The 26,534-nt window shown below is 34.7% G+C and overlaps 1 protein-coding gene, 2 long non-coding RNA genes and 1 pseudogene across 3 annotated transcripts; 3 read left to right on the forward strand and 1 right to left on the reverse strand.

Annotated features, from left to right (window-relative positions):
* The first annotated feature begins 1,175 nt into the window (after nucleotides 1-1,175).
* LOC112013858 (uncharacterized) lies at nucleotides 1,176-2,725 on the forward strand. Its single transcript, XR_010632867.1, has 2 exons — nucleotides 1,176-1,327; nucleotides 1,591-2,725. It is a non-coding gene; the product is annotated as an uncharacterized LOC112013858 (long non-coding RNA).
* A 2,542-nt stretch (nucleotides 2,726-5,267) lies between these two features.
* Nucleotides 5,268-5,913, forward strand: LOC112016452 (uncharacterized). The gene is made up of 3 exons (XM_065783008.1): nucleotides 5,268-5,432; nucleotides 5,515-5,591; nucleotides 5,703-5,913. Exons 1-3 carry the CDS (start codon nucleotides 5,268-5,270, stop codon nucleotides 5,851-5,853), a joined length of 393 nt encoding a protein of 130 aa, XP_065639080.1. The 3' UTR covers nucleotides 5,854-5,913.
* Nucleotides 5,707-11,192, forward strand: LOC112016451 (AP3-complex subunit beta-A-like; annotated as a pseudogene).
* Nucleotides 11,193-23,325: 12,133 nt separating this feature from the next.
* Nucleotides 23,326-24,192, reverse strand: LOC112016431 (uncharacterized). The gene is made up of 2 exons (XR_002883307.2): nucleotides 23,746-24,192; nucleotides 23,326-23,644 (listed from the first exon to the last, which is right to left on the reverse strand). It is a non-coding gene; the product is annotated as an uncharacterized LOC112016431 (long non-coding RNA).
* Nucleotides 24,193-26,534: the final 2,342 nt, after the last annotated feature.

Here is a 26,534-nt window from a genome sequence, read left to right on the forward strand (position 1 = left end):
ATATATATATATATATATATTTTTTTTTTTTTGAGAGGGAAGTTCAGCGTAAGTTGGTGGGGGAATTTGACCAATTCGATATATATTTCCTGTGAACAAGTCATGTATCCTACTCAATCAAGTCAAACTGGGAAAAGCTCCCTTGGGGGAAACCTCGTGCAGGCGTTATTTAATAACAAATCCATATTACATCTAAGAAAACATTTATGTTAATATAATCCACTCATGACGATAGTTGATTTTATTATTATTTCCAATAATTGCTGGTCAATAAATTGACTTAGGCTCAGAAAGAAAGAAAAAAAAAAAGAAAAAAAAAGAAAGAAGGGCCAAGAAAACTGGTTATAAAGGACAAAAAATCATAAATAAAGGACAAATAATTGATTACCTTCGATTTAATTTATCATTAATTACTTGTTTCGCTACAAAATGAAGATTTTGTATGATAATAACGCGAGTGAAAAAAATATTTTAAAAAATGATACTTTCCTTTACTTTGAAAATGATTGTTTTAAATTTAATTAATATTTATCTTACATTGATCATTTAAAAAACACAAAATAATAATAAACGTTTTAAATTACCAGATTAGGGTCATCTGTAATTTTTTAGATAACTCTATCTTGAAAAGAAAAAAAATGACAGGGGGAAACACCACACATGGTACGACATTATGGTATATAGCTTTTTTAGAGTATCTTCAATGGCTTCTTTAAAGCCAATTTTAGAGAAAAAACACCCCAAACGTCCACTCCAACAACTTCTCCATCTCCATTTTTTAAATTAAAATTGCTACAGTGCTTCTCTACAAGTAGGGAACACTAAAAATATTGTAACAAAATAATTTTTAAATGTATAAATAATGCCATAGAATCTAGTTTTAAAGAAAATTTTGTTGAAATTTGTACGAGTCCTGTGAACAGTTCACAGGACCCACACAAAAAACACAAACGCGTTGCCATCCAAACCCAACCTTATGTGCTTTGTCATTGTCAGTATTATTAAGCAGAAGAAAAGTTAAGCTTACTTTTCTTCTGCTTAATAAAATTGTACCAGTACTTTTCTTCTGCTTAATAATATTGACAGTGACAAAAGAGATCACAACGAAATCAATAACTCGATTTATGAGCCTTCCTAGAAATCAATAATTGAGAAAGAGTCTTCCATAATTTTTTTAATTTCAAAAATTCTTTTTTGTTTCAGCTTGTGAAATGAGACTTATATAAAGCCTTGTAAGAGCAACTATATTTCATTCCTTACAAGTTACAACCAACAAAAGCTAGGGAGAAGAAAATAAAGTTTCTTACATAGCTTTAGAGTAATTCTGGTGAGTAAATATATGTGCTTTGTATTTTTTTCATAAATATTTATTTATATTTTTTTTCTTTGGATACAAAATTTTGTTAATATCTCGTTTTGTGCCACTTATTGAATTGAAAACCATGTATCATCACCACCATTTTTTTCTTCTTCTGTGCAGTCTCTTTTCTCCACATATAATCATAATATATTTTTAAAATATTATTATGAACCATTTTTTTTATTTGATCAAACTCCAAATTCATGTTTATTTTCACTTAAATTGTCCAGGAATTTTGAGATCCACAAGAAACAGGCCAGGCATTGACTTGTGAAGTTAATCTTCTGAGAAGATATGTCAAGAATTACTGAGATACAGCATCCCAGCCACAGACATCGGCTTACACTGTTCACAAGTATACAAACTTCTTTCCAGTGTGATGGATGTAAAGAGCGAGGGCTTGAGTCATGTTACAAGTGTAACGAAGGGAATTGTAACTTTCATCTTCATGGAGATTGCGCCTTCGCTTCCGGTTTTGGTCCCATCTTTCACCCATTCTTCAAGAATTGCATATTCACATTTCATGGTGAGTATCAAGCTGACAATAGAAACTGTGTTGCATGTGGGAAGGAAGTCGGAGGGTTCATGTACGAGTCTTCAAGCAACGAAGCACTTGTACTTCACCCTTGCTGTTTGAAGCTCCCACATAGCAAGACTACTTCTGATCATGGGGTGAAAGTAACTCTTCGTAAACAGGTCTCACTCATGAGAAAGTGTCAGATATGCAACAGAAGGAAACTTAGAGAAAATATTAAGGGCTGGGCCTATGTTTCCGATTGTGGCAAACACCGATATCATGTGGCATGTGTGAAGGACATGATTTTCAACAATTTGCACAATGTTCAAGTCCTTGCACCAACTGAAGGAAGCAACACAAGTACCTTGAGCTTGCAAGTGCAGCGAAGTGTCTTCAATGTGAAGAATTTCCGCAAGTATGGCGGAAGAATAATAAAATTGATTGTTGAGGTCATCATTTCTGCCATCTTCGGAGATGCATTTTCCATCATTCTTACTCTTGTAGATGTTATACAACAAAACTAGTATGCTTTCTTCAAAGAAGAATGTTAGGCGGTTCCTCCTTGTGCGCGGTTAAGTTCGTAGCTGTTTGTTTTTCTTTTTTGAGAAATTTTCTTCAAAATTGGAATAAAATCGTTTCAATTTCAATATGTTGTTCTGGACGAAGATAGCTTCATGTTGACTGGTGTTGTTGGTTTAATCTGCTTTTCATTTGCTCGAATGTCAAGACTCACTTGGTGACATCTTGTTTTTTCTTTTGTAACCTCTAGCATTTGTTCTACTTGTGATCCCATTATTTTATAGTGAAAGTTTTTAATAAACTAGGAACCGCGGTTTTTTCCTTCTTCATTGGAGAATTTTCCATGTGAGAATTCACTATCTTGATTGTCTGAATTTTTTGTTTATATTAAAATCATGTTTAGCTAGCTTATTTGGAACACCCGCCATTGCATTTGCACAAAGAGGGGAAAATGATATAATTCCGTTGTGTGTTGTATTACTTAATTGGCTATTTTCCCAACAAAGAGTTTCTTTTCATAGAGGAGAAAACTTTAATAAGAAGAGTAATTTGATTGTTCTTATGGGGTTAAAATAAGAGTTGTGCAAGAGGGTTTGAGCATTGTTATCCTTATTGATTATAGTTGATATGGGTAGGTTGGTTGTTAAACAACCCAAATTCTTCTATATATTCTTTATATGTGTACTCGTTTAATTATTTGCTGTTATTGTTATTTCATTATTAGTTTAAATTCTTGAGTTTTATTGCACAGGTGGAAAGAAAAATTCCACCAAATTGAACAGTTCTTTATCATCTTTGTTAAAGAAAATCCAGTCTTGTAAATTGTAACAAGTTAGCCTTAATAGTCAATATTGTCAAAAAAGATTTATTGGCCAAAAAAGGAAATTAAGGGAAACCTACCGGTTTGTTCACTGATCCAAGACTAGGATTAAGAATTGTTCTCAGGATAATTTAATCTTAGCATCCTATCTATCCCATTTGAAATAAATAGATTGGATTTTATTACTGAAAGGGCTCAGATTTGTGCTAAAAACACACGAGGTTGTTTAGACCCCAAATTTTAAATTACGGCTAGATTACTTTTACTCTTACTTAATCAAAGTGCGAAACAAGAGTAAACATGCGTAATGAACCGATACTACTCTAGTGCATAAACATAAACAACAAATAATAAATGTAAAGTACAAGAGTAAAGGAAGAGAGATGCAAACACAAGATAATACCAAGACGTGTTATCAAAGAGGAAACTAAAGAACTCGGCGAAAAACCTCTTCGCGACCCTCCAAATCGAAATCGATCTACTAGAGAATAAAGTTGAAGTACACGAATGACAAAAGATCCTCTAAACCTAGTTTACCCAATGTACTTGAGCCCTCCAAACTCTTGCTACCAACGGATTTCTCGGAGTCATGTCTTCTCTAACTTTCTAGATTCCGCAATACGCTCGATTGCATCCGCCAAGCCTCACCAGCTTCTTTTGGCAAATCCCCAAACTTTTCAAACTCCAAAACACTCTCTACACTCTAAATAAGTATGGGTTGTGTTTAGGTACAAATTTCCTCTCAAGGTATGACAATGGGAGAGGAAAGGAGAGAGGCAAGGAGAAGATGCTACAATGATTTTTCACTAAAGGATGAATAGCTCTCTCTCTAAAAGATAAGTGTGTTGTGTTGTAGAAAACCTATCTAGAGTTTTTCTCTCTAATAATCTTTTTACATTTGTGGGTAATGAGGGTATATATAGTATGGGTGAAAGGTAAAAAAGTCACACTTAAAATCCTCAAAGTAGAGAGTTTCGCGAGTACCTCGCGGGTTGGCCCTTCTCGTGAGACACTTGAGAAACTGACAGCTTGTCATAACTCTTCAGCTTCCAGTATGTGCTTCTAATGTGCCCTTTTCGCGGGAACCTTTACTTGCGAGCTTCTTGCGAGCTAATTGAGAAATTGCACTGATTCTTGATTTCATGCTCAATTTTTCACTAACTACACTAAACTCAATGCAATAAAAACCCACAAAATATAAGAAAATAATTTAAAACACTTAAACACTTTTTGTCATAGAATAAAGATGACATAAAACATAGTTGTAAATCACAACTTTACAATTACATTATCAATAATTTAAATATTTATGACAATGATGATAGTTAACACAAATTTTTTTTTGGTCGAAATTTTCTACGTAATTAGCCACTTTCAAATTAAAATTGGCTTTTTGCCTATGTTGTAACCTTTTTGTTATACATGTGGTGTGTTATCTATACACAGACACACTAGTGTAGTGGATGGTATGTCCAAAAGAAGAGTACATAAAAGAAGCAATTTTGAAGAATTTGCATAATGTCCACCATTTGTATCTAATCCCTACCTATGGAGAAGGTATTACATGTTTCAGAAACATGCATCCTCCCCCTCACAGAAAGGTGGACCCCATATTGTGAGGGGGAGGATGCATGTTTCCGAAACATGCTGAATTTTCTTCTACCTATGGGATCTTTTAAGGCACACTCAAGAGAGTGCTTTGTAAAATATTTGGAAAATTGACACTTGCTACACAACTAAATCTAATTAAATCTAATGCATCCGCTACATAACTAAATCAAATTTCCTCTTTTTATCTTTAACCAAAAAAAAAAAGTAATAACTCTAGAGGGGTACCCAAACACGTGCAAGTCCTAATCGACATGCAGAATACGCATCTTCTGCATCCAAACATACACAGTACACTCTCTCTCCAGCAGCAATTTACCATCCGAAACAGAGAGAAAGATCTCAAAATTTTCTGATTCCGAAACCCGAAACCAAAAAAAAAAAAAAAGAAAAAGTTCCCTCAGTTCGGAGCCACGGCGGAGACTCTAAGCAAAGCGTCGTCTATGGGGTTCCGAATCGGCACGGACGCTCATCTCTACGACGATCCCGAAGATGTCAACATAGCTCCTCTCCTCGACAGCAAGTTCGACTCCGAGAAATGCGAAGCTCTTAAGCGATTGCTCGCTCTCATTGCCCAAGGCTTCGACGTCTCCAATTTCTTCCCTCGGGTTCTCAAAACTACAATCACACCACACAAACAAAATATGCCTAAATCTCACTTAATTTATTGCTCAATTAATCGAATTTCAGGTCGTTAAGAACGTGGCAACTCAATCATTGGAAGTGAAAAAGCTGGTTTACTTGTATCTACTACATTACGCTGAAAAGTACGTAACCTAGGGATTTTGACTTTTATGTATGTATGTATTCATGTATGTACGTACGTATATATGCGTTGTTTGGCTAGTGTGTAATTATATAATTTGATGAAAAATTAGGCGTCCGAATGAAGCATTGCTATCTATTAATTGTTTCCAGAAGGATTTGGGGGATCCGAATGCGTTGGTTGAAGAATCTTATAACAGTTACTTGACTGTTATAAGAGATAGGAGGACCGGTAAATTTAATCATTTAACCACATGCTTCTAACAGGACAACATGAATTGAAAAGGGTTTTTTTTTTTTTTTTTTGTTGGTTTTTTATGACTTATGTAGATTGTTGGAATATTGTTAAATGACCAATCACCTGGAGTGGTTGGAGCTGCAGCTGCTGCATTTGCTTCTATGTGTCTGAATAATTTTTCACTCATTGAGCGGAATTATCGGAGGTTATGTGAGATTCTTCCCGATGTGGAAGAGTGGGGTCAGATAATCTTAATTGGGATCCTTTTGTGCTTTGTGATAGCTAGGCATGGGCTTGTTGAAGAATCTATTATGTTTTCTTTGCGTAGTACAAAGAGTGGCAAGTCTTAAAAGAATGGTGAAGCTACCAAAATTTCAAATAAAGAAGACACTGGATATGCGAGTGGGAATGATGATTTTGGATTAGGTGCTGACGTGAGTGGAAATATTGACTTGTAGTTAGCAAATATGGTTTCCAGGTGTTATATTGAAGGGCTGGATGAATACTTATCACAATTAAGTTACGCAAACACGGGTCCTTCAGAACTGAATGTTGCACAATTTACTTCTGGAAAAAGTAATGACGATGTAAAGATCCTGCTGCAATGTACATCCCCATTGTTGTGGTGTCATAATAGTGCAGTGGTACTTGCAGCTGCTGGTGTACACTGGATAATGGCACCAAGGGAGAATGTCAAGAAAATTGTCAAACCACTTTTGTTTCTTTTGAGATCATCCAATGCCTCAAAATATGTGGTACTTAAAACATCTCTTTGAATCTTTGGTTTATGCATACTTCGTATGATCCTTCTAGTTGAATTACATGTTTATATGAAATGCATGCATATCTTATCTAAAAGAAAAGGGATAGCTTATTTCTTTTTTTGGTTAAGAATATCACCTGCCTTGCTGATCTGATCCTCTATAATAGGATGAGTTTGCTTATATCTGTTATGTAACCCCCATCCTTAATTCTCCTATGCCCTTTCTGGGACCTGTTGGGTGAGAAGCGCTATCTTAAAGCTTATGGTTGGTTAAATAGCCTGCTACCTTTTGATGTGGGTGATACCCATGCATGAAATTCAAAGTTTTTCTCTGGAAGTTAGTAAGTCATGATATTGGATTTCTTATGCATTTTGTTTTTGTAAGTGAAAATAATTTTATTTGAAAGAGGAAGCGTGCATTGAACCATGCATTATGAGAATAGATATTGCTTTTGTCCGAGTAAAATCTGGGATTTTATTTACTGCTCTTATATTTTGTTATTTTTCAGTTTAGTTTGTAAGATGGTAAGGATGGTTATATCAATTGACTTTTGCAGGTCCTAGGCAACATTCAAGCCTTTGCCAAAGCAATGCCCTCTCTCTTTTCTCCACACTTTTGAGACTTCTTCATATGTTCTTCAGATTCATATCAAATAAAAACTTTGAAGCTTGAGATACTCTCATCCATTGTTACAGAATCAACCATTTCATTTGTTTTTAAAGGGTTTCAGGTATTTCCCCCCGTATTTTTAATAATCTCTTTTCACTAACTTTTAATTATAAGTGGCTACCTTTTGGAGGAATGTCTGTCAATGTTGGGCTTTTTTGGTCCCTATATATCAGATAAAGTAATGATCATTTTGGAACTTGCTGTGGGCTGGACTGTAATTGAGTTACTTACTACATCAAAATGTTGTGTTAAATAATTAATTACAGTTCTTAGTTTTCGGAAATTTACCATCATTTGTTGGAATTTAATTTATGCTGGGTAATCCATAAATAACTGTAGTCAGTGACATGTTACACTGACGTGTTTATTTTTGCATATATGGGAATGTTTAACAGATGCAGCTCTAAAATGGCAATGCGGTCATGCACAATCAAATGTGTAGGGTTCATGCATTAGACCAAATTTGAAAATGGTCATGCTTCCGTACATCTTGATACTAACTATTTCATGACCTTGATGCTGTCAGTGTATCTGCTTGGAACTTTGTTGAACACTTTGCTTTTATTTCTTTTTTTGATAAAGTAATATATATATATATATATATATAAAAGAAAAAAGGAGTCACCCAAGTATACAGGAAATATATTGGGGTGAAACAATCAGTTACAAAAAATTTTTAAATCTAATAAATCAACAATAGAAAAGAAAGAAAGATTTCTTGAGGCAGTCAGCCCGTCCAATAAAGTTTGGAAAAAGAATAACTTGAGATCAGGCATAGAATGCTTGGTATCTTCAAAACTTCTGCTATTCTTTCCCTCCAAATGCACCACATCAAACAATGTGGGATAATCATCCAATTGTGACCATTTCGATGACCTACCAAAGTGACCTTGCCAGCAAGCTAGAAGCTCAACTGCAGATTTTGGCATCACCCAGAAAACTCCAAACAAACCAAAAATCATGGACCACAAATCTGAAACAATGGGGCAATGTAGCAAAAGGTGGTCAATAGATTCACCGTTACATTTGCACATATAACACCAATCTATGATCTTTATCTTTCTGTTCCTTAAGTTGTCAATAGTCAAAATATTACCCAAAGCTGCAGTCCATACACAAAAAGCTACTCTCAGAGGGACCTTGGATCTCCAAATTATTTTCCAAGGGAAAAGATGATCAGTAGTAGCAGTATCATTATCAGTAGCAGTATCAGAGTCTAAAAGTCGGTAATAAACACCGACCTTGCAGTCCTTTTTCTTATCTGGTTTTCAGCACATCTTATCCTCTCCTATCCAAAACACAATAATGTAAATATAACATTGATTGGGTAGACATTGGAACGCATCCCTCTGTGTAATAAAAGAAGTTTCAGACCTGCTTCTTGGGGACAGGAAACAAATAGAAATTTTTGGCCAATTTGAGGAAAAGTCATTAGGTGGGATCATCAATTGAAGGAATCTATTTTAATGCTAATATGTCACTTTCAAGTTTGTGACACTAAGACTATGTCTAAGACACCAATCCACCATATCCTATGAAAATCTTGAATTGTTGACCAACTCTTAACATTAACTCACGTGTATGACATATGAGTCGCATGCACACATTCACGCGCAATTTTTTTGCTGTTGTTTGGATTGGCTATAAAATTATTTTATAATTTGCGTTTTTGTCCATCACAACCATTGCATCTCTTCTTTCATGTTCTTGGGATTTTAGTGCGTGAATTGATGTTTATCTTTTAGTGTTGCTAGGATTACATTAGAGATCCAGACAGGAGATTTGCTGCAGATACTGTTGCTGCTATTGGTTTATGTTCACAAAGACTTCCCGATATGGCGACCACATGCTTGGAAGTTGGCCCTGACTAGACAGGGTCTGTTGCCTGCTACTTGTTTTATACTGAGCTTTGGAAAAATGTTTTTTTCTTTTCTTCTTTGTTAAATGAAACGCACAACAATGCAGAATTTTTGTCTAGTGACTTTGGATCAGTGGATGGAGAAGCGGGTGTTTTAATTCAAGCAATAATGTCAATTCAATCAATCATAAAGCAAGATCCACCCAGTCACGAGAAGGTATTCTTTATTCTTCTGTTGTTGTGATCCTCTCTTACGTGTTTCAGCTTTCTATGTTCTGTTTATGTTATCTGAATTTTCTGGCATTTTAGAAGAATATGTAGAGGCAAGGCAAGGGACACATTAAAAAGGAATGGGATGGCAGATATGACACATTTAGTTTCATTTTGGACATAATTTTTGGCATCTTGTGTGTTGGTTCAAGAAAATTGGATGTAATTTTTTTTTTTTTGGTTCTTTTTGTTTTTTATGTTACTTGGAGGTGTTCCATGCTATTCTTTTCATTATTTTATTAGGTTTCTCAGCATTTTGAATTTCCTGTCATGTTGCATGTTAAAAAATTATCTAATAAGAATTCAATAACTCTTTATAACATTAGTTATGCATTTTTTAATTGAACTATAAATTCAGTTAGATGAAACAAAAAGTGCGTATGTAAAAGGAGAACCTTCGTATGTCATTGCATTAGTTATGCATCTTCCAGGAATGTTTTTGGTTAATACTTTCTGTTATTTATGTTGTGGTTGAGTTTTTACATTGAAGTGCAGGCCTAGTCTTTACATTGCCTTTCTTTTGGGATTAAGGCCTATTTAACAATTTAGTTATATCCAGTAACAACAAATTCAAAAGATTCTTTTTGGTTTGGATTGTTCACTACAGCACATATGCTATAGTCATGTGTTCTACAATGGAATCTTATGCATGATCTTAAGAATTTGTTCTTGCATCTATAAGTAACCTCTTTTTAACTTTTACAGGTTATAATTCAGCTGATTCATAGTTTGGATTCAGTCAAGGTACCTGCAGCCCGTGCAATCATTATTTGGAGTATAGCTCCTTGGGGGAGACAATACCGAGGACATTATCCACAGTACTGAAGTATCTTGCTTGGCACTTCACCTCAGAAGCATTAGAAACAAAGCTTCAGATACTTAATTCCATTGTGAAGGTATGTATGAGAACTTTTCTACAGTTCTACTTTAATCTCATCAATTATTTCTATATCTTAGTAGAGAACATTTTATGTTCTTCAGTGTCCCTCTTCTCCATCAAACAAGCTACTAAGGCTATAAACATTCATTCCTTGAAATCTCTAAGGAGTGTGAAGTTTAGGTTGCAGTACTCTTCCAAACTCATACACATTCATGAGTCCCTTTATTTTTGTCTGTTATAATCAATTCACTCAATACTCAATTGTACTTAAGTGTATATTTGGTCATGCTATTAAGATTATTTATTGGTCAATTTCTTTTATTATGACAGTTCTTATTCAGATTAGTTAATACGATTTAATATATATATATATATATATGATGGTTCCTGGTGTTTCTTGTTGAGGTATTGAAATCATATTGATTTTGAATTGTTTGATTTTAGTAGGTTCGAAAAAAATGTGCTATTTATTTCAAATGCCTTTTTGTACAGGTCTTATTATTTGCAGAAGGGCAAGACATTCAGAGCTTCAAAAGAGTTCTAAATTATGTGCTTGAACTGGCTGAGTGTGACTTGAACTATTATGTTCGTGACCGTGCACGTTTTCTTAGGAAAATTTTGTCAAGCAATTTAAAGCATTTGTCTATGTATCGTATAATATGTACGATTTTACGATACGATACGATTCATACGATACACACACTGTATCGTACGATTCATGAGCACTTACGATACTCTGATACGATACGGAACTTTTTACACACGATATGTATCTATCGTACGATACTGACAACCATGCTCATATATACAGCTAAAACAACCAGCAAACATTCTATTTTTGTATATTTTTAGCAATAAAATCCAGACCTGCTGAACTGAGCGGCCCAATCAGCCAAATAGAAACTTTTTTTGAATTTGTTTAAACCTTTTCCCTGCTATTTTCCTGTCTTATTTATTTACTATTATTTGTTTGCTTATTCTCAAAATGGTTGAGGCACTAACAGGAAATAGAAATGGCACACTTTTAGTGGATTATAAATACTAATATCTGTCGAGTCTCAAATATAAATAAGGTTGTCATTTTAGAAGAAGGGATCTTTACCATCACATCAAGGATACCCAAATTCTGCTTGCTTATCATTGTATTTTCCTTCTAGTAGATTTAGTCTTGATTGTAGTTGGATTGTTGAATTATTAAAAGTAAGTTTCCTTCCAATATTTTTAACTTTTCACAATTAAGCCTTATTTAGTTTAACTTAGCCTCAAATTACTTTTTTGCAAGTCTTTAAGTAGTTTTTATCCTTGATTTGGCTTATTCTCGGTTTACTTTATCTTAAATTTTGCACTTATGAACCCTAAAATTTCATAGGGTCTTTATGTCCCGGTGCAAGCAGTTTCATCTTGTTTTATTTTATTTATTTTATTTTATTTTTGAGAAAAACATCTTGTTTGATTTATATGGATTTTTAAAGACAATTAATTTTTTTTTAAATGCCATGTATCTTATATTTGGCTAAAAGTATGAGGAAATGGGAGGAGATCCATTTCTGATTGATAAATATGATTTATTCGTCTCATATTGCTTCTATTCTATTTTTCCCACTTTTATACACTGGTAATATTTTGTGGGTCTAAATAAGAGAGTAATTTTAGTCAATTTTTTTTTTTTTACGCTTTTCCGGGCAAAAAGAAAATATCAATTCATTCTTTATTACCTCTCACCTTTTTACTCTAATAATCAAAGAATCAAACCTAAATCTTTCTTTCCATGCCCTTTGAAGTGGATTTACATCTCAATTAAAGGCTCTTTTTTCACTGATGTCAAAGACTCAAATTCTCTTATTATAATTATTGAATTATTAAAAAAAAAAAACAAGTTTCCTATTTGTTCCCTAAAAAAGAGTAAATTTTTGCAAAATGTACACATGTCAAGTGGCTATTTGGTAAAAATTTGAATTTTGACAATAAAATTTTCATCTAAATATAAACTTGAATAGATATCTATTTAAGATCTTGTCATATATGTATTTTTGCAAAAATTACTGCAACTTAGTAGAAATTACTACAAATCCTTTTCAAATAAGAAAACAAGTCTCCTTTCCGTGTCTGATGGATTACATTCTCCCTTCTTTTAAGTTAAATAATGAAGCGTACATGGAAACACAATTGCCAGTGAGCACACAGCACGAGGAAACCACTTTTGACATGAAATAAAAGAAAAAATAAAAACGTGAATACTTGTCTAATCTTTTGATAGGAGTCAACTTCAAGTCAATTTGGTTGATATCTAAGCTTGTGTTTTTTTTTTTTTTTTTCCTCGTGAATGCATAAACAAATGCCATGGATCAACCAAAATATTCGTATCAATCTAATAAATTAATAATCATATAACTTGGGTTTGAGAAACAAGAGGAAGAATAGGACCTTGATTGTCAAAAGTTATGAAAAAAGAAAAGAAAAAAAAAGCAAATGACCATTATCATTTTTATTCCAAATTAACCTGATTGCATCTTCCTGAGGAGGCACTCCTCAAAAAGCATTTCTCTTTTTTCTTTTTCTTTTTTCTTTTTATATTTTTTTTCTTTTTTATGTTCACATGAGCTTGATTTAAATTTAAGAAAGATAATAATAATTGAAAAACCGGGAGGAAGAATAGGATTTTGATTGTCAAAAGTTATGAAAAAAAAAAAGAAAAAGAAGAAGCAAATGACCATTAACATTTTTTTTCCAAATTAATAACCTGATTGCATCTTTCTTTTTTTCCTATGTTCACATGAGCTTGAATTTAATTTAAGAAAGATAATAGCAATTGAGGAAGTCTTTGTGATGTGGGCTACCATAATAGGTGATCAAAAGTTTTTTTCTTGAATACTTGAACTCTAATCTTGATCTTGATTTTGATCCTGCACAATACTTCAAACAGAAGTTAATCTTGTTGTAAGAGTTTTACTACCATTTAAGGAAATTTTGTTTTGAAAAAGTGATTAATTTTTTTTTTGAGAACTTTTTAAAAATTTATAAACAATTTCAAAAATAAATAGTTAATGGTTTACTAATCTATAGCATACATTAGTAAACCATTTTAAGAAATTTTTTATGAGAAAAAAAAAGTGATATAACTTTTTTGATAATTTTTTTAATTTTTCATAAAAAATTTTCCAAAATCGATAACTAATTGGACCCTAAATTTTTTTTAACAACTTTTTAAATTTTCATAAACAATTTTAAAAAATGAATGGATAATGGATGCATGCATTGACATTTGACCAAACCTTCTTGAATTGTCAAAAATCTTCCTATGTTGTCACTTGTCAGATAGCACCATCAATCCGTGATTTGCATGGCCTCTTACACTTGATTTTTTCCTATGTGGACATTCTCCGGAGTAGTTTTCAGACGGAACGCTAGTAAATTGATTGAAAATTTGAAATCTCTTCCATTAGATAATGTTTTTTTTTGTTAGAAATTAAAAACTGAAAATACTAACAAAATAATTTTTAAATATGTAAATAATACTGTAAAACTTATTTTTAATGAAAAAATTACTAGAAAAAAAAAATTTGTAGATCCTGTAAACAGCGTATGAGATCCACTAATATACACTGTCAACTGCTTATTCTCTGGTAAAATGTCTGTCACTGTCTCATAAACGGTGACCTACAACATCTTCACATGCATCTCAATTTAAAAAATAAAAATAATAAAAATAATAAATAAAAAAAGGCCAATGCTGGCCTTTTCATCCGTATCCAGATCCGGATACATTCCATTTCAAACACAAAAAACCCAAAGAGTCGTACCGCAACTGAAGCTAAATTCTATTTTATCAGGACAATTTTCTCATTCCATTTCAAACACAAAAGACTCAAAGAGTCGTACAGCAGCTGAAGCTAAATTTTATTTTATCAGGACAATTTTCCCATGGCTCTTTCGTGGAGCCTTCCTATGCCAATAGATAGATTTTCATTTTTCTATGCAAATTAAAAATTGATATTTTCTATCGTTCTTGCTAAAAATAAAATAAAATTGATAGCTAAGTTCCGCGGACTTAGAGCAAATTAAAATCCTATTCGAATCATAAGCGGAGCGAGGGGTGTCAAGGAGGGCCATTAATCTTCTTTTACATTTAGTAATAAATCTAAAATTACACAAAAATGTATTTATCGGTTTTCCGAGAAAACTTCTTGACTCTATCACTGATTTAAATGCCCAAATACTGAAAAACGATCAACATCCTGTGTTATAGCTTTTTTTTTTTTTTTTTTAATTTACTTGTCACTACAGTAAACTGCTAGCAACAAGTTAAACACAAGAATTTTTTTATATTAAAATATCAATAAAGAAATAATAAAAAATTAAAGAAAGAATATTTAATTGAAGTAGTACAATAATAGAGTATGGATGTAAGGTATATTGTTAGGTAGTATGCTAAAATTGATAAAGTGATTTTTTGGTATGCTAAATGCTAATTTTTTAGCAAACCAAATATGAATACTCTAAGAAAGTTATTATTATTATTATTATTTTTTAAATGGGAATAAGTTCTTCTATGACCATAATTTTGTGTCATGATTTTTTTTTTTTTTTTAATTTTGACGTGGTAGATTATAAGTGGTTGCCTGCTATTTTCATATAGAACCACAACTTTTTCATCACCACTCAAAATCAACCACGTTAGATTGATAACAAAAGCTACAACTAGTGTGATTGTGCATGATTGACATTTTCTACTCGTTACTAACTTATACGACCCACCATTTTTCGTTAATAAATTATAATTGCACAAATTAATAAGTTGTGCAATGAAGTGTGAAAATGATTATATTTGTATTATTGTTGCAAAAGTTGTATCCATATTTTCTCTTCTCAAATTCCTAATTCCCAACTCTCGACGGAAATCTAAAGGTTTTTTTGCTTGATTAGAAAAAGAATCATATTTTAGCCAATTAATCTCAAAATTCACTTACATCAAGCTATTAAAAGTTGTGTAAAAATACATGATTACTGTAAAAACTTTGTATTTTTACACTATCACTATTAATTTTATACTTATTCTTTAGAAAAAAAAAAAAGAAAAAAAAAAAGAGAATAGATAATGGTTTTTATGTATGAAGAAAGAAAAAAAAAATTAAAAATCAAGAAAATTTGATATTTTAATAAAATATAGTATAAAATAAATAATTTGATTTTGGGTGCTTTGAAAAGTGAATATTTATAATAAAAAACGTAAATTTTTATACTAAAATAGATATAAATTTTTGCATTAACCAAGCAAGCAATCTTTCCACCTTTGTCAATTTAAACGACAAAATATTTGGTAGAACACAAATCCCAATAAATAATTTAGAAGCACCGAAATCCCTGAATAGTAATTAGTTTGATCATAATCACATTTGACATAACACAGGCTGTCGTATAGAAATGTAATTTTGTTTCATCATCAAATTTTTACTTTATTTTATAAAAATGTCATTATCGACTTTGGAAATTAGTTTCAGTATAAAAAATTTTGGAAATTAGTAAGTACGGAACGTTGACTCGGTCTTTGTCTTTGTGAAGACTTTTCCCCTACCATTTATTTATTACTGTCTTACAAAAAATTTCTCCTTTTTTTCAAATTTTTTTTTTTTTTTTTGGTAAAAGGAAAAAAAGACAACTTAGCAAGAAAGCAGAGTATCAAAGCAGAGCCTTTTAGAGTACAATCCTTGGCAGTCAGCCACAATAAGGTTCATTAGGTCCACAGGCAGACTGCTATAAACAACAAACTCAGGACTGCTATAAACAACAAACTCAGAGTTTTGCAGTCGACCCATACTAACTAAATGATTCGCACACGAATTTGGTTCACGATAAATATGTCTCAAAACAAGCTGAGGAATTTGGGCAGCCAACTATTTGCAATCATAAAAAAGAGGCAAAACCACTGAATTATCATAAACCGGGTTATTCAATGCATCTACTAAGGCTTTTGCATCTGATTCAACAATGACACTTGACAGGTTCAGTTGACTACATAACACGAGTCCGTCTTTGAGTGCCCAAGCTTCTGCTATGAAACTATTTGCTTTTCCTACTCTCTTGGTGTACCCCGCTACCTAATTCCCCTACTCATCTCTGATCAGACCTCCCCCTCCAGCAATTCCCAACAGATCATCAAAAGAACCATTGGTATTGAGTTTCATCCAACCCGAGACTAGTTTTTCCCACCTTATGTGTTTTGTAATCATGCAACAATTGCTTCTTGGACGATTAATACACAGAAAAAATTTAGTAGCTTGCATTTTGATCTGCTTGGCAAGGCACAGGTTAGGGCTCTTATGGCGATGTTTCCAAATTAGCCATATAGCAAAAGGAAAAACAATATTCCATGGAACCCCTCATCATTGTGGGAAGTCTTGGCTTTTGCATTAGTGGCTAGCCAGTCTCTGATGTCTTGGGATTGAAAAATATAATTTACCCTTTGTTGCCCTAGCTAATGCCATATAGACTTGACAAATCTGCAATCACGAAGAGCATGGCTGATGGATTCAGTCTCGGTATGGCATAAAGGGCAAACTATAGGAATATGCATTCCTCTCTCAGCCAAGCAACATCTTACTCCCACACTATTGTGCATACGCTGCCAAATAAACATTTGGATCTTTGGAAGGATACATACTTTCCATATCCACAAACGTGGAAAGGAGGCTGATTCAAATGACTTTGTAGCAAGACTATAGGCACCTTTTGAGCTGAAACCACCCTTAGAAGACCCTTTCCAAGCCAATTTATCAACACTTCTAGTTGCAATGGGAAAAGGGATTGCTTGAATGTTCTCCCTAATATCTTGGGGTAAGTCAAAAGGAATGGCTGACCAGCACCAGCCATATGGGAAGATGACGTCTTTAACTTTAAGATTAACGGATTGTAGGGGGATTGGGCCATGAATAATGAATCTAAAGGGATCTAAGTCCGACTAACTATCTCTCCAAAAATTAAACTGACTCTCCTTCCCTAGAATCCATTTCATGCCCTTTTTAAAAACCTGCTTCCCCTTCTTCAAACTCCTCCAAATGTTAGATCCCAACAACTTGGATACATTTCTGGAGTTTATACGCTGCCTAGTCCCATATTTCAACTTGAGCACCTTAGCCCAAAAAGCATCACTCTCCAAGTGGAATCTCCAATTGAGTTTTGCTAAAAGGGCTGTGTTTCTACCCCTTGCTGATTGGAGCCCCAGACCTCCCAAATCCTTCAGGGTAGTGACTTTCTCCCAATTAAACCAGTGCATTTTTCTTGAGTTGTTTGTAGACCCTCATAAGAAATTCCTATTAACCCTATCTATGCCCTTGAGGATCTTAACGAGTAGCTAAACATTCTGCATAACATAAGTGGGTATGGTGGATGAAGATGCTTGGATGAGAACCATTCTACCTGCCATGGAGACTAAATTTGCTTTCCAACCGACAAACTTTTTTTTTTTACTCTATCCAAAACAAAGTCAAAATCTTGCCCCTCCCCCTTACCCGAATGCTTAAGAGGAAAGCTGAGGTATTTGTCCAAATTAGGGGTTGATCTAAAATCAAGGATGTCAGCCAGGTTATCCCTTAAATCAAAGTTGACATTGGGAGAGAAACAAACCCGTGACTTTGCTTCACTCATGGTCTGCCCAGATTTCTTGCAGAATACTTCAAGGACATCCTTTATGGCATGGCAATTAACTTGATTAGCCTTAGCAAAAAGAACAAGGTCATCATCAAAGAAGATATGAGAGAAAGCAGGGCCACTTCTTGAGGCTTTTACGGGTGACCAGAGCTTCGCTTCACATTTTTCCTCTATCAGATAACCCAAATACTCCATGTAGAGGATAAAAAGGTACAGGGAGAGAGGATCTCCCTGCCTAATGCCTCGAGAAGGGAGGAAAGACTCCAAGCATCCCCCATTAAATAGGAGAGAAGTGGAAACGGACGACACAACTCATGATGAGGTCAATGATACTATCCAGGAAGTTGAACTCGATAAGCATTTCTCTAATAAAGGCCCATTCAATCTTGTCATATGCCTTTTCAAGATCAATTTTGATGGCCATGTAGCTTGTTCCCCCTTTGGCTCTACTCATAGTGTGAATGAGCTCTTGGGCTATAATAATATTGTCTGTGCGCATTCTACCCGGGATAAATGCAACTTGGTATGGAGAGATAATGCTATCCAAGTGAGGTCTGATCCAAGTAACAATCACTTTAGTGATGATCTTGTAGACCATATTGCAAAGACTTATAGGTCTATAATTTCCTAAGGTTTCCAAACCCTGCATCTTTGGAATAAGGACAATAAGGGTTTTATTAAAGTAGTCCGGAACTCTCCTAGTATTAAAAGCCCTCTCCATTTCCCTTATCACCGAGTCACCCGTTATGAGCCAAAATCTTTGAAAGAAACCTGCATGTAGTCCATCCAGCCCCAGGGCTTTGTATGGTTTCATGGACCAAAGAGCACCTTTGATAGCCTCAATAGACACCGTGGTAGCAAGGGAGCATTTTACCTCCTCTGACAGTCGGCCATGCCACTGAACAACTTGGTGAGGGATTCGGGAGGCAGCTTCATGCGAAGTGGAATATAGAGAAATGAAACCCTTACAGAAGTACTCTGTGACCTCCCTAACATTGGTGATCCACTCTCCCCTTTCATCCTTAACCGAGGCTATATGATTTCATTTTCTTCTAGCTAAGGTAGATATGTGATAGAATGAAGTATTGCGGTCGCCTTGTATCATCCAGTTGACCCTAGATTTCAGCAACCAAAGGTCCCTCTCTTGATCCAAAACCATTTCGAGATCATGGTGGAGTTGGTTTTCAAGGTTGAAAAGAGAAGCGCTTGGATAATTGGACAATGCCTTCTGAATACCATACAACCTTGCAAGGATCCTCTTCTTCTTAAAATGGATGTTTCCAAAATGATTCTTATTTCATAAGGTAGCCTCATTGGAGAAAGAATCAATTGAGTCAGCCAAACCCCTATTGTTATGCCAGCAACAACATTTGGGAAGGATGTATCTGACAACCAAAACTCCTAAAATCTAAAAGGTCTGGTGAGTGGTATGGCTCTGCCTGGACAGGTTTCAAGCAAGACAGGACAGTGGTCTGAGTGGCATCTACGCAGATGCGTGATTTTTGCTTCCGGATACAACACACACCATTCAGGATTCATAAAAGATTAGTCAATCCTCTCTAGAATCAGATTATTAATATCCCTCTTGTTAGTCCAAGTGTACCTGGGACCTGAGAAGCCTAGATCCATCATACTACACCTATTCAAACAATCCTTAAATAAGAGTGACCAGTTTATGCTAACCCCTCTGCCTCCAAACTTGTCTTCATCAATAAGCGACTCATTAAAATCCCCAACCATCACCCACAGTAGGTTATGAAGTTTAGCTACTTTGGTAAGATTTTCCCACAAAATGATTCTTTCCTCACTTTTAGAACTTGCATAGATTGCAGAAAAGATCCAAGAAAGGTTTGAGGAATGTACCTTTACTTCGACATGTATCTCCTGCTTCATGCTTGCTAGCCTCTATATCTCCATTCTGTCAGAATTCCATAACAACCACAGCCCGCCAACATACCCAATCGTATCAGTATGGATTGCCCCATCAAAAGGTAATTGATCTGTAATCTCCCTTGCCCTGTCACCTCCTAATTTTGTTTCCATAACCACAAAAATGGCCGGATCATGAATCTGAGCTAGATCATGAACATGACTCTGAAAGTTTGGCTTCAGTGCACCCCTGTTATTCCAGATAAAAATATTCATGATAAAAAGATGGTTGAGGTTAGGGACCTCATTAAGCGGAGGTAGAAGCTCCATCTCCTTCCACAGTCTCCATCCAGTCTTCATCAGCTTCACCAGTCCGTCTAGTAGACACTACTTCCATAGATATTCCATCTATCCCCACAGCCGACCCATAAGTGTCAGATGCTCCATTCTCCTTATTCCCACCTGTTAGGTTCTAAAGACTTAGGATTTTATGTATTTAGAACTCTAATGTGTATTGTTGGCAAATCATGATCAAAATAGGTTGTTAGTCTTGTTTAGACTTGCTCAAAATGTGGGCGTTTTATGTAAAGTTGGAATCGAGTGGTTGCAGAAGTATTAGTGACTTTCAGCCTGGCTCGATCGATTGAAAATTAGACTCGATCGATCGAATCTCGGGCAAAACATTTTTCTGCATAATTTTTCAACTCAGCCCAAGCCTATTAAGGATTAGGGTTTCAGATCTACTTCTCCCACTATATAAAGAAAACCCTAGCCACGTTTTTAGAGGAGCTCTGGATGCTCTTGTTACTCATATTTTGTGATTTGTGTGAATCTCTTGTGAGATCCTTGAGAAGTTTTCCTTCACATAAACTTAAGGTTTTCAAGGTAGAGATAATATCAACATCTTGATGATCAACTCAGTTGCTGTCATTGAAGCTTAAAGAAACACAAGTGGGGGTGCTGGTATCTTGTGGAGAATCCAAGCAAGAAGGAGTCCGTAGATTCGGAGCTTGCACGTGGTCGTGTCAATAAGTTTTACTGGTGGGTAGCATTAGAAAATCGAGCGTGGGTGCTTGTAAATCCTTTTGTATGAACTTCGATTCTTTCATATAGTGGATTCAAGTTTACCTTGAGGATGACTAGGTTAAATCCTCCACAGGTTTTTACCGGTTTGGTTTTCCTGGGTGATAATATCTTTGTGTTCTTTACATTTCTATTGCTTTATTTCTTGATATGATTATTTATTGTGTTAACCTAGATTTGCATAATTTGACTAAGTTAATCACTTGGCTAATAAACTAGGTTAATCTAATTCTTGTGTTTTAAGAGGTCTAAGATCCTAACACCACCATTAATGGCATAACTAACCTCCATGCTTCCCCGAACATGCGGTTGGGCTCTCTCATTAAAATCATAAGGGTCGTCCAAATCTCCATGATGCCGCACACCGGGGTCTTGATCACTTTTACTCCTGATCTTAAAGTCCATTCCGTCAAACTCAGAGGACTTAAACTCAAAGGCGGCATTTGAAGATGGTTTGGTAGCAAGGTTGGTACGAAAGGTAAAATTGTGTGAGGGAGAGGGTGAGCTGAAGGAGATACCTTTTGTTTGAGGAGTGGTAGCATTCTTAAAATTGGTACTTCAAGGTTTGACTCTTGCTAGAACTTTCTTTCCTTTCACCGAAGCGGATGAGGATCTAACTGATGGGCTGCTCTTCTGTATCAGACTTGAGGCCTTTGAACCTGCCCTTTAGGACGAGCTAGGCCCGCTAGCTTCATAAGTAGAATGGGCTATGGCCTCGTTATCGATATTAAAGGGGTGAAAAATTACGGGCTTGGGCCCTTTACGAGCTAGCTCTTGGGCTTTAGTCCATTCTCTGCTACCCACATCTCTACGCCATCCCTGCCATCCTCCACCGGAGTTGCCGTATCATTCCCATGCCGAATCATGTATGGACAAGCCTCCACCTTGTGTCCAACTCTTCCACAGGTAAAACAAAGCTTATAAATACCCTCATATGTCACCGATTGCTCGAAGCACCCAATAAGGATCGTGTCTACCAATGGCTTGTTAACATCAATCTGAATACAGAGCCTCGCATATTTCCCTCGAGCTTCCATGGTTGTATGGGCATCTATCCTCAGCACTTTGCCCAAAGACTCGCCAAATTGATAAACATATGTCACCGATTGCTCGAAGCACCCAATAAGGATCGTGTCTACCAATGGCTTGTTAACATCAATCTGAATACAGAGCCTCGCATATTTCCCTCGAGCTTCCATGGTTGTATGGGCATCTATCCTCAGCACTTTGCCCAAAGACTCGCCAAATTGATAAGCCACGACCCCTTATCCAAAACTGAATCCAGATCCTCTTTAGTGTAGAATCGGACTAGAAAGAACCTGTGGGTAAGGTCCGCACAGTCCATACGCCTGACGGTCTCCAAAGTTGCACAAGCTTGCTTTGCCCTCTTCCTCCCTAGAGAGCGTTCTTGGTTCATCCCTAGACAGTGTTCTTCCTGGTAAAAATTTCATTTTTTTCGTTGGCTTTTGATGGTGTGTAGCTTTTTGATGAAAGAAATAATTAAAGTCGTTGTTTTTCTGTCTGTTTTTTGTTTTTATTGGGAAAGACGTTGGCTCATGAAGAAAACTCTTTATCATCATGTTAAGATATCAATAAGTTTTTAGTGCAGTGGATATCTTATATGTCTGTTTTTTGTTTTGGGTGAAAGAAAAGAACACAAAAATTGCCAAAGGTCCGTCACTTTTGTGCTGCCACTAAAGTTACAAGCTTGCATGAGTCATAACTGAGCTCTGCAAAAGTTGAACAGATGCAACTGAATGATGAAGAAAACAAACTATTTATTACATCTTGGTGCTAAGAACTTCTTTTTTTTTCTTAAAAAAAATATCGATAACTTCTTATGAGAGATATTTTTTGTACTTATCTAATTATCTAGTTATTATGTATGCTAATTCTATATATATATATATATAAGTTGTGTATATTGATATTGAGGCCTATATAGAGCCATAGAGGACATAAGTTCCCGTTACTTGTTTTCTCAACAAAAAATATAAAAATGCAAAAACCACATTTTCATCCTTATATTTTCACGCGATTCCCACTTTGATTCCTAACTTTTATTTCCACCGCTTTTAGTCCCTATCCTGAAAACACGTCTCGTTTTTATCCCTGTCATTACATTAGAGACGGAAAATGCACACGTGGCAAATGGAATACACTGTTGCACACTAAAAGCTGACGTGGCCATTAAAATAATAAAAAAATATTATTTGGCATTAAAAATTGCCACATCAGCATCTAAATTTAAAAAATTTATTTATTTATTTTAACTAAATAAAAAAAATAAAACAGAAATAAAAATCAAAATTCACATGAATTAAAATTTAAAAGTATTTTGAACAAAAACACCAATCCAGACTTAAGATGTCAAAATTGAAAACCAAAAACCACAAACCCAGAAACACAAACACAAACCCAGCAACATATCAACCAAACCAAATACAAAAGCAATCAAAACTATTAAAAAAAATCTGTTAAACACAAAGAAGCATCATAATTCAGATTTAAAGGCAAGCATCATATACTTTGATAACAATCCAGAAAATGCAAATCCTATTGTTTGATAACTGTACAAGTGCAAATCCATCAAAACCCAACAAAACTAGCACATTTTAAAGAAGACCCAGAAAGCCAAATGGTCATAAAAAGTCGAAATTTTATGAGGATTTAAAAGTATAAGTCTGTGGAAGCATCAACGGACCTCGCCTCAAGTCCTTGTCATCCAAAAGCCTCTGCACCCTCCTGTTCCGACGGTACTGTCTATCAAAATGCTTCACCTACCATTCCAAAAAAGCAAAACAACAATAACAATAATAAAAAATTAAAATCCCCATGAAACAATGGCACTAAAATTTGAAATTTTAGTTTTGGGGTTTACCCAAGAAGCACGGCAGTGTTTTTGTCAAACTCGGCCCTGGAGTTTTTGCATTCAGATGGGTATAAGAGCCCGACGGAAGCGATTTCAGTGGGTCTCTTATTGGATTCCTTATCCAAACACGCGTAGAAAGCATCGCGCACCTGAGGAGTTTATCATATACAATACAAAACAGAACAAAATATGAAACCCCGAACAAGAAAACAAAGAACATAAAAAAGAGAGAGAAGAAGAAGAGAGAAAGAGGAAGAAGGGAGAAGGAAGAAGAAGAGGGGTTTTGAAAAATCAGTTGCTGGGATTGTGTTTGTTGCTTTTGTATTTGGTTTGGTTGATCTATGGCTGGGTTTGTGTTTGTGTTTCTGGTTTGTGGTTTTTGATTTTCAATTTTGAGATATTAAGTCTAGGTTAGTGTTCTTAGTGTTTTTGTTCAAGATATTTTTAGGTCTTAATTTACGTGAGTTTTGATTTTGATTTTTGTTTTGATTTTTTTTTATTTAGTTAAAATTAATAAATTAATTTTGAAATTTAAATACGTTTGCTACGTGTGTATTTTTCGTCTTTGATGTAACGATAGAGACAAAAAAAAGACTCGTTTTTCAGAATAGCAACTAAAAGCATTGGAAATAAAAGTTAGAGACCAAAGTAGAATCATGTGAAAATATAGAAATAAAAATGTGATTTTCGCAATATAAAAAAAATGTTCCTGCTACAGTCGTTTGGAAGGGGTCAAAATTCTAAGTTTAAGTCCTTAGTGCATACTTTCTCCACAAAAAAAAACTCCTTGGTGCATGCATACAATTGGTTCGAAGAGGATCATCTAGACTCTCAATTAGTTCAAGTCATAAAAATGTTTTGTTGTGTGGTTGGGACTAGCTTTTAAGCTAGCTTTTTAATTTTTAATAATTTTTTATGTATAATTTTTTAAAACTTTATTTCCTTAAAGTACACTTTCATTAAATTTTTTTTAGCAAAAATCTAAATAAGTTGTTCCCAAATACAAATAAAGTTTGAAGCAAATTTTTCCTTGAGCTAGTTGTCCTTACAATCTTTTCTCTTTTTTTTTTAAATTTTTTTAAAGAAGAGTACATAAATTGGTAATCGTCATTCTTCTCAAAAAAAAAAAAAAAACGTCATGGTCAATGGTCATACTAAAAAAATTTGTATCTAATTGTATTTATTCTTAAATTTGTCCATGTGCTAATTATAGTTTAATAATTAAACTTAATGTTGTTTTGCTTGAGCTTGAATTAAGATCTTAGGTGTCTATTTGTACTAGTTGCCCTCGAAATTTCCTTGAATGTCCCACATTATATTCTTGCCTGAAACTTTAACATCATTTTTACCAAAGCAAAGCAACAACAACCTATCCTCTACTTCCTATCCCTCTCCCAGTCTTATCTTCTTCTCACTTCGCGGCTATGCCACCACCACCTCTTCCCACCATTGGCTGCCATTAATTATTCCCACGCACCCAGAGCCATTTCCAGTTAGCTCACCAAAACTGTTTTAAACACAATTGCTCTGGCCACAGCATCACCATAAATCAAGGTAACACTTTTGGTTTTCCATAAATTCTTGATTTTTATATATATAATTGGAGCTTTAGAACAATCCGGGTGAGTAAATATGCTTGTATTTCTCCAATAATTATTTATTTACATTTTTTATTTGGATCATGATTTTGTTAATAACTAGTTTTGTGCCACTCATTGAATTGGAAATCATGTTATTACCCTAGCAGCAATTAATGGCGATCACCACCATTTTCTTCTTCTTATGTGCAATCTCTTTTTCTATATAATCACATATTTTGAAGATATTCTTAACCATTTTATATTTGATCAAACTCCAAATTCATGTTTATTTTCACTTAAATTTTCCAGGAATTTTGAGATCAACAAGAAACACGAAAAGGCCAGGAAGTGATCAAGTCAATCTCTTGTGAGAAGACATGTCGAGAATTGATGAGATAAAACACTCTAGCCACAGGCATCAGCTTAAACTAATGCGTATCGAAACCTGTTATCAGTGTGATGGATGTAAAGAGCAAGGGCTTGGGTCATTTTACCAGTGTAACAATAGGAGGTGTGGCTTTCATCTTCATGAGGAATGCGCTTTAGCTTCTGGTTCTGGCTCCATTACTCACCCATTCTTCAAGAACTGCCACTTCATATTTTATAATGAGGAGTCTCAATCTGACACTATATTAGTTTGTGTTGAAAAAAAAAAAAAAAAAAAACGTCATGGTCAATGGTCATACTAAAAAAATTTGTATCTAATTGTATTTATTCTTAAATTTGTCCATGTGCTAATTATAGTTTAATAATTAAACTTAATGTTGTTTTGCTTGAGCTTGAATTAAGATCTTAGGTGTCTATTTGTACTAGTTGCCCTCGAAATTTCCTTGAATGTCCCACATTATATTCTTGCCTGAAACTTTAACATCATTTTTACCAAAGCAAAGCAACAACAACCTATCCTCTACTTCCTATCCCTCTCCCAGTCTTATCTTCTTCTCACTTCGCGGCTATGCCACCACCACCTCTTCCCACCATTGGCTGCCATTAATTATTCCCACGCACCCAGAGCCATTTCCAGTTAGCTCACCAAAACTGTTTTAAACACAATTGCTCTGGCCACAGCATCACCATAAATCAAGGTAACACTTTTGGTTTTCCATAAATTCTTGATTTTTATATATATAATTGGAGCTTTAGAACAATCCGGGTGAGTAAATATGCTTGTATTTCTCCAATAATTATTTATTTACATTTTTTATTTGGATCATGATT

This window comes from Quercus suber, unplaced genomic scaffold (genome assembly GCF_002906115.3).
Source record: "Quercus suber isolate HL8 unplaced genomic scaffold, Cork oak 2.0 scaffold_325, whole genome shotgun sequence".
In the NCBI taxonomy this organism is placed as follows: domain Eukaryota; kingdom Viridiplantae; phylum Streptophyta; class Magnoliopsida; order Fagales; family Fagaceae; genus Quercus; species Quercus suber.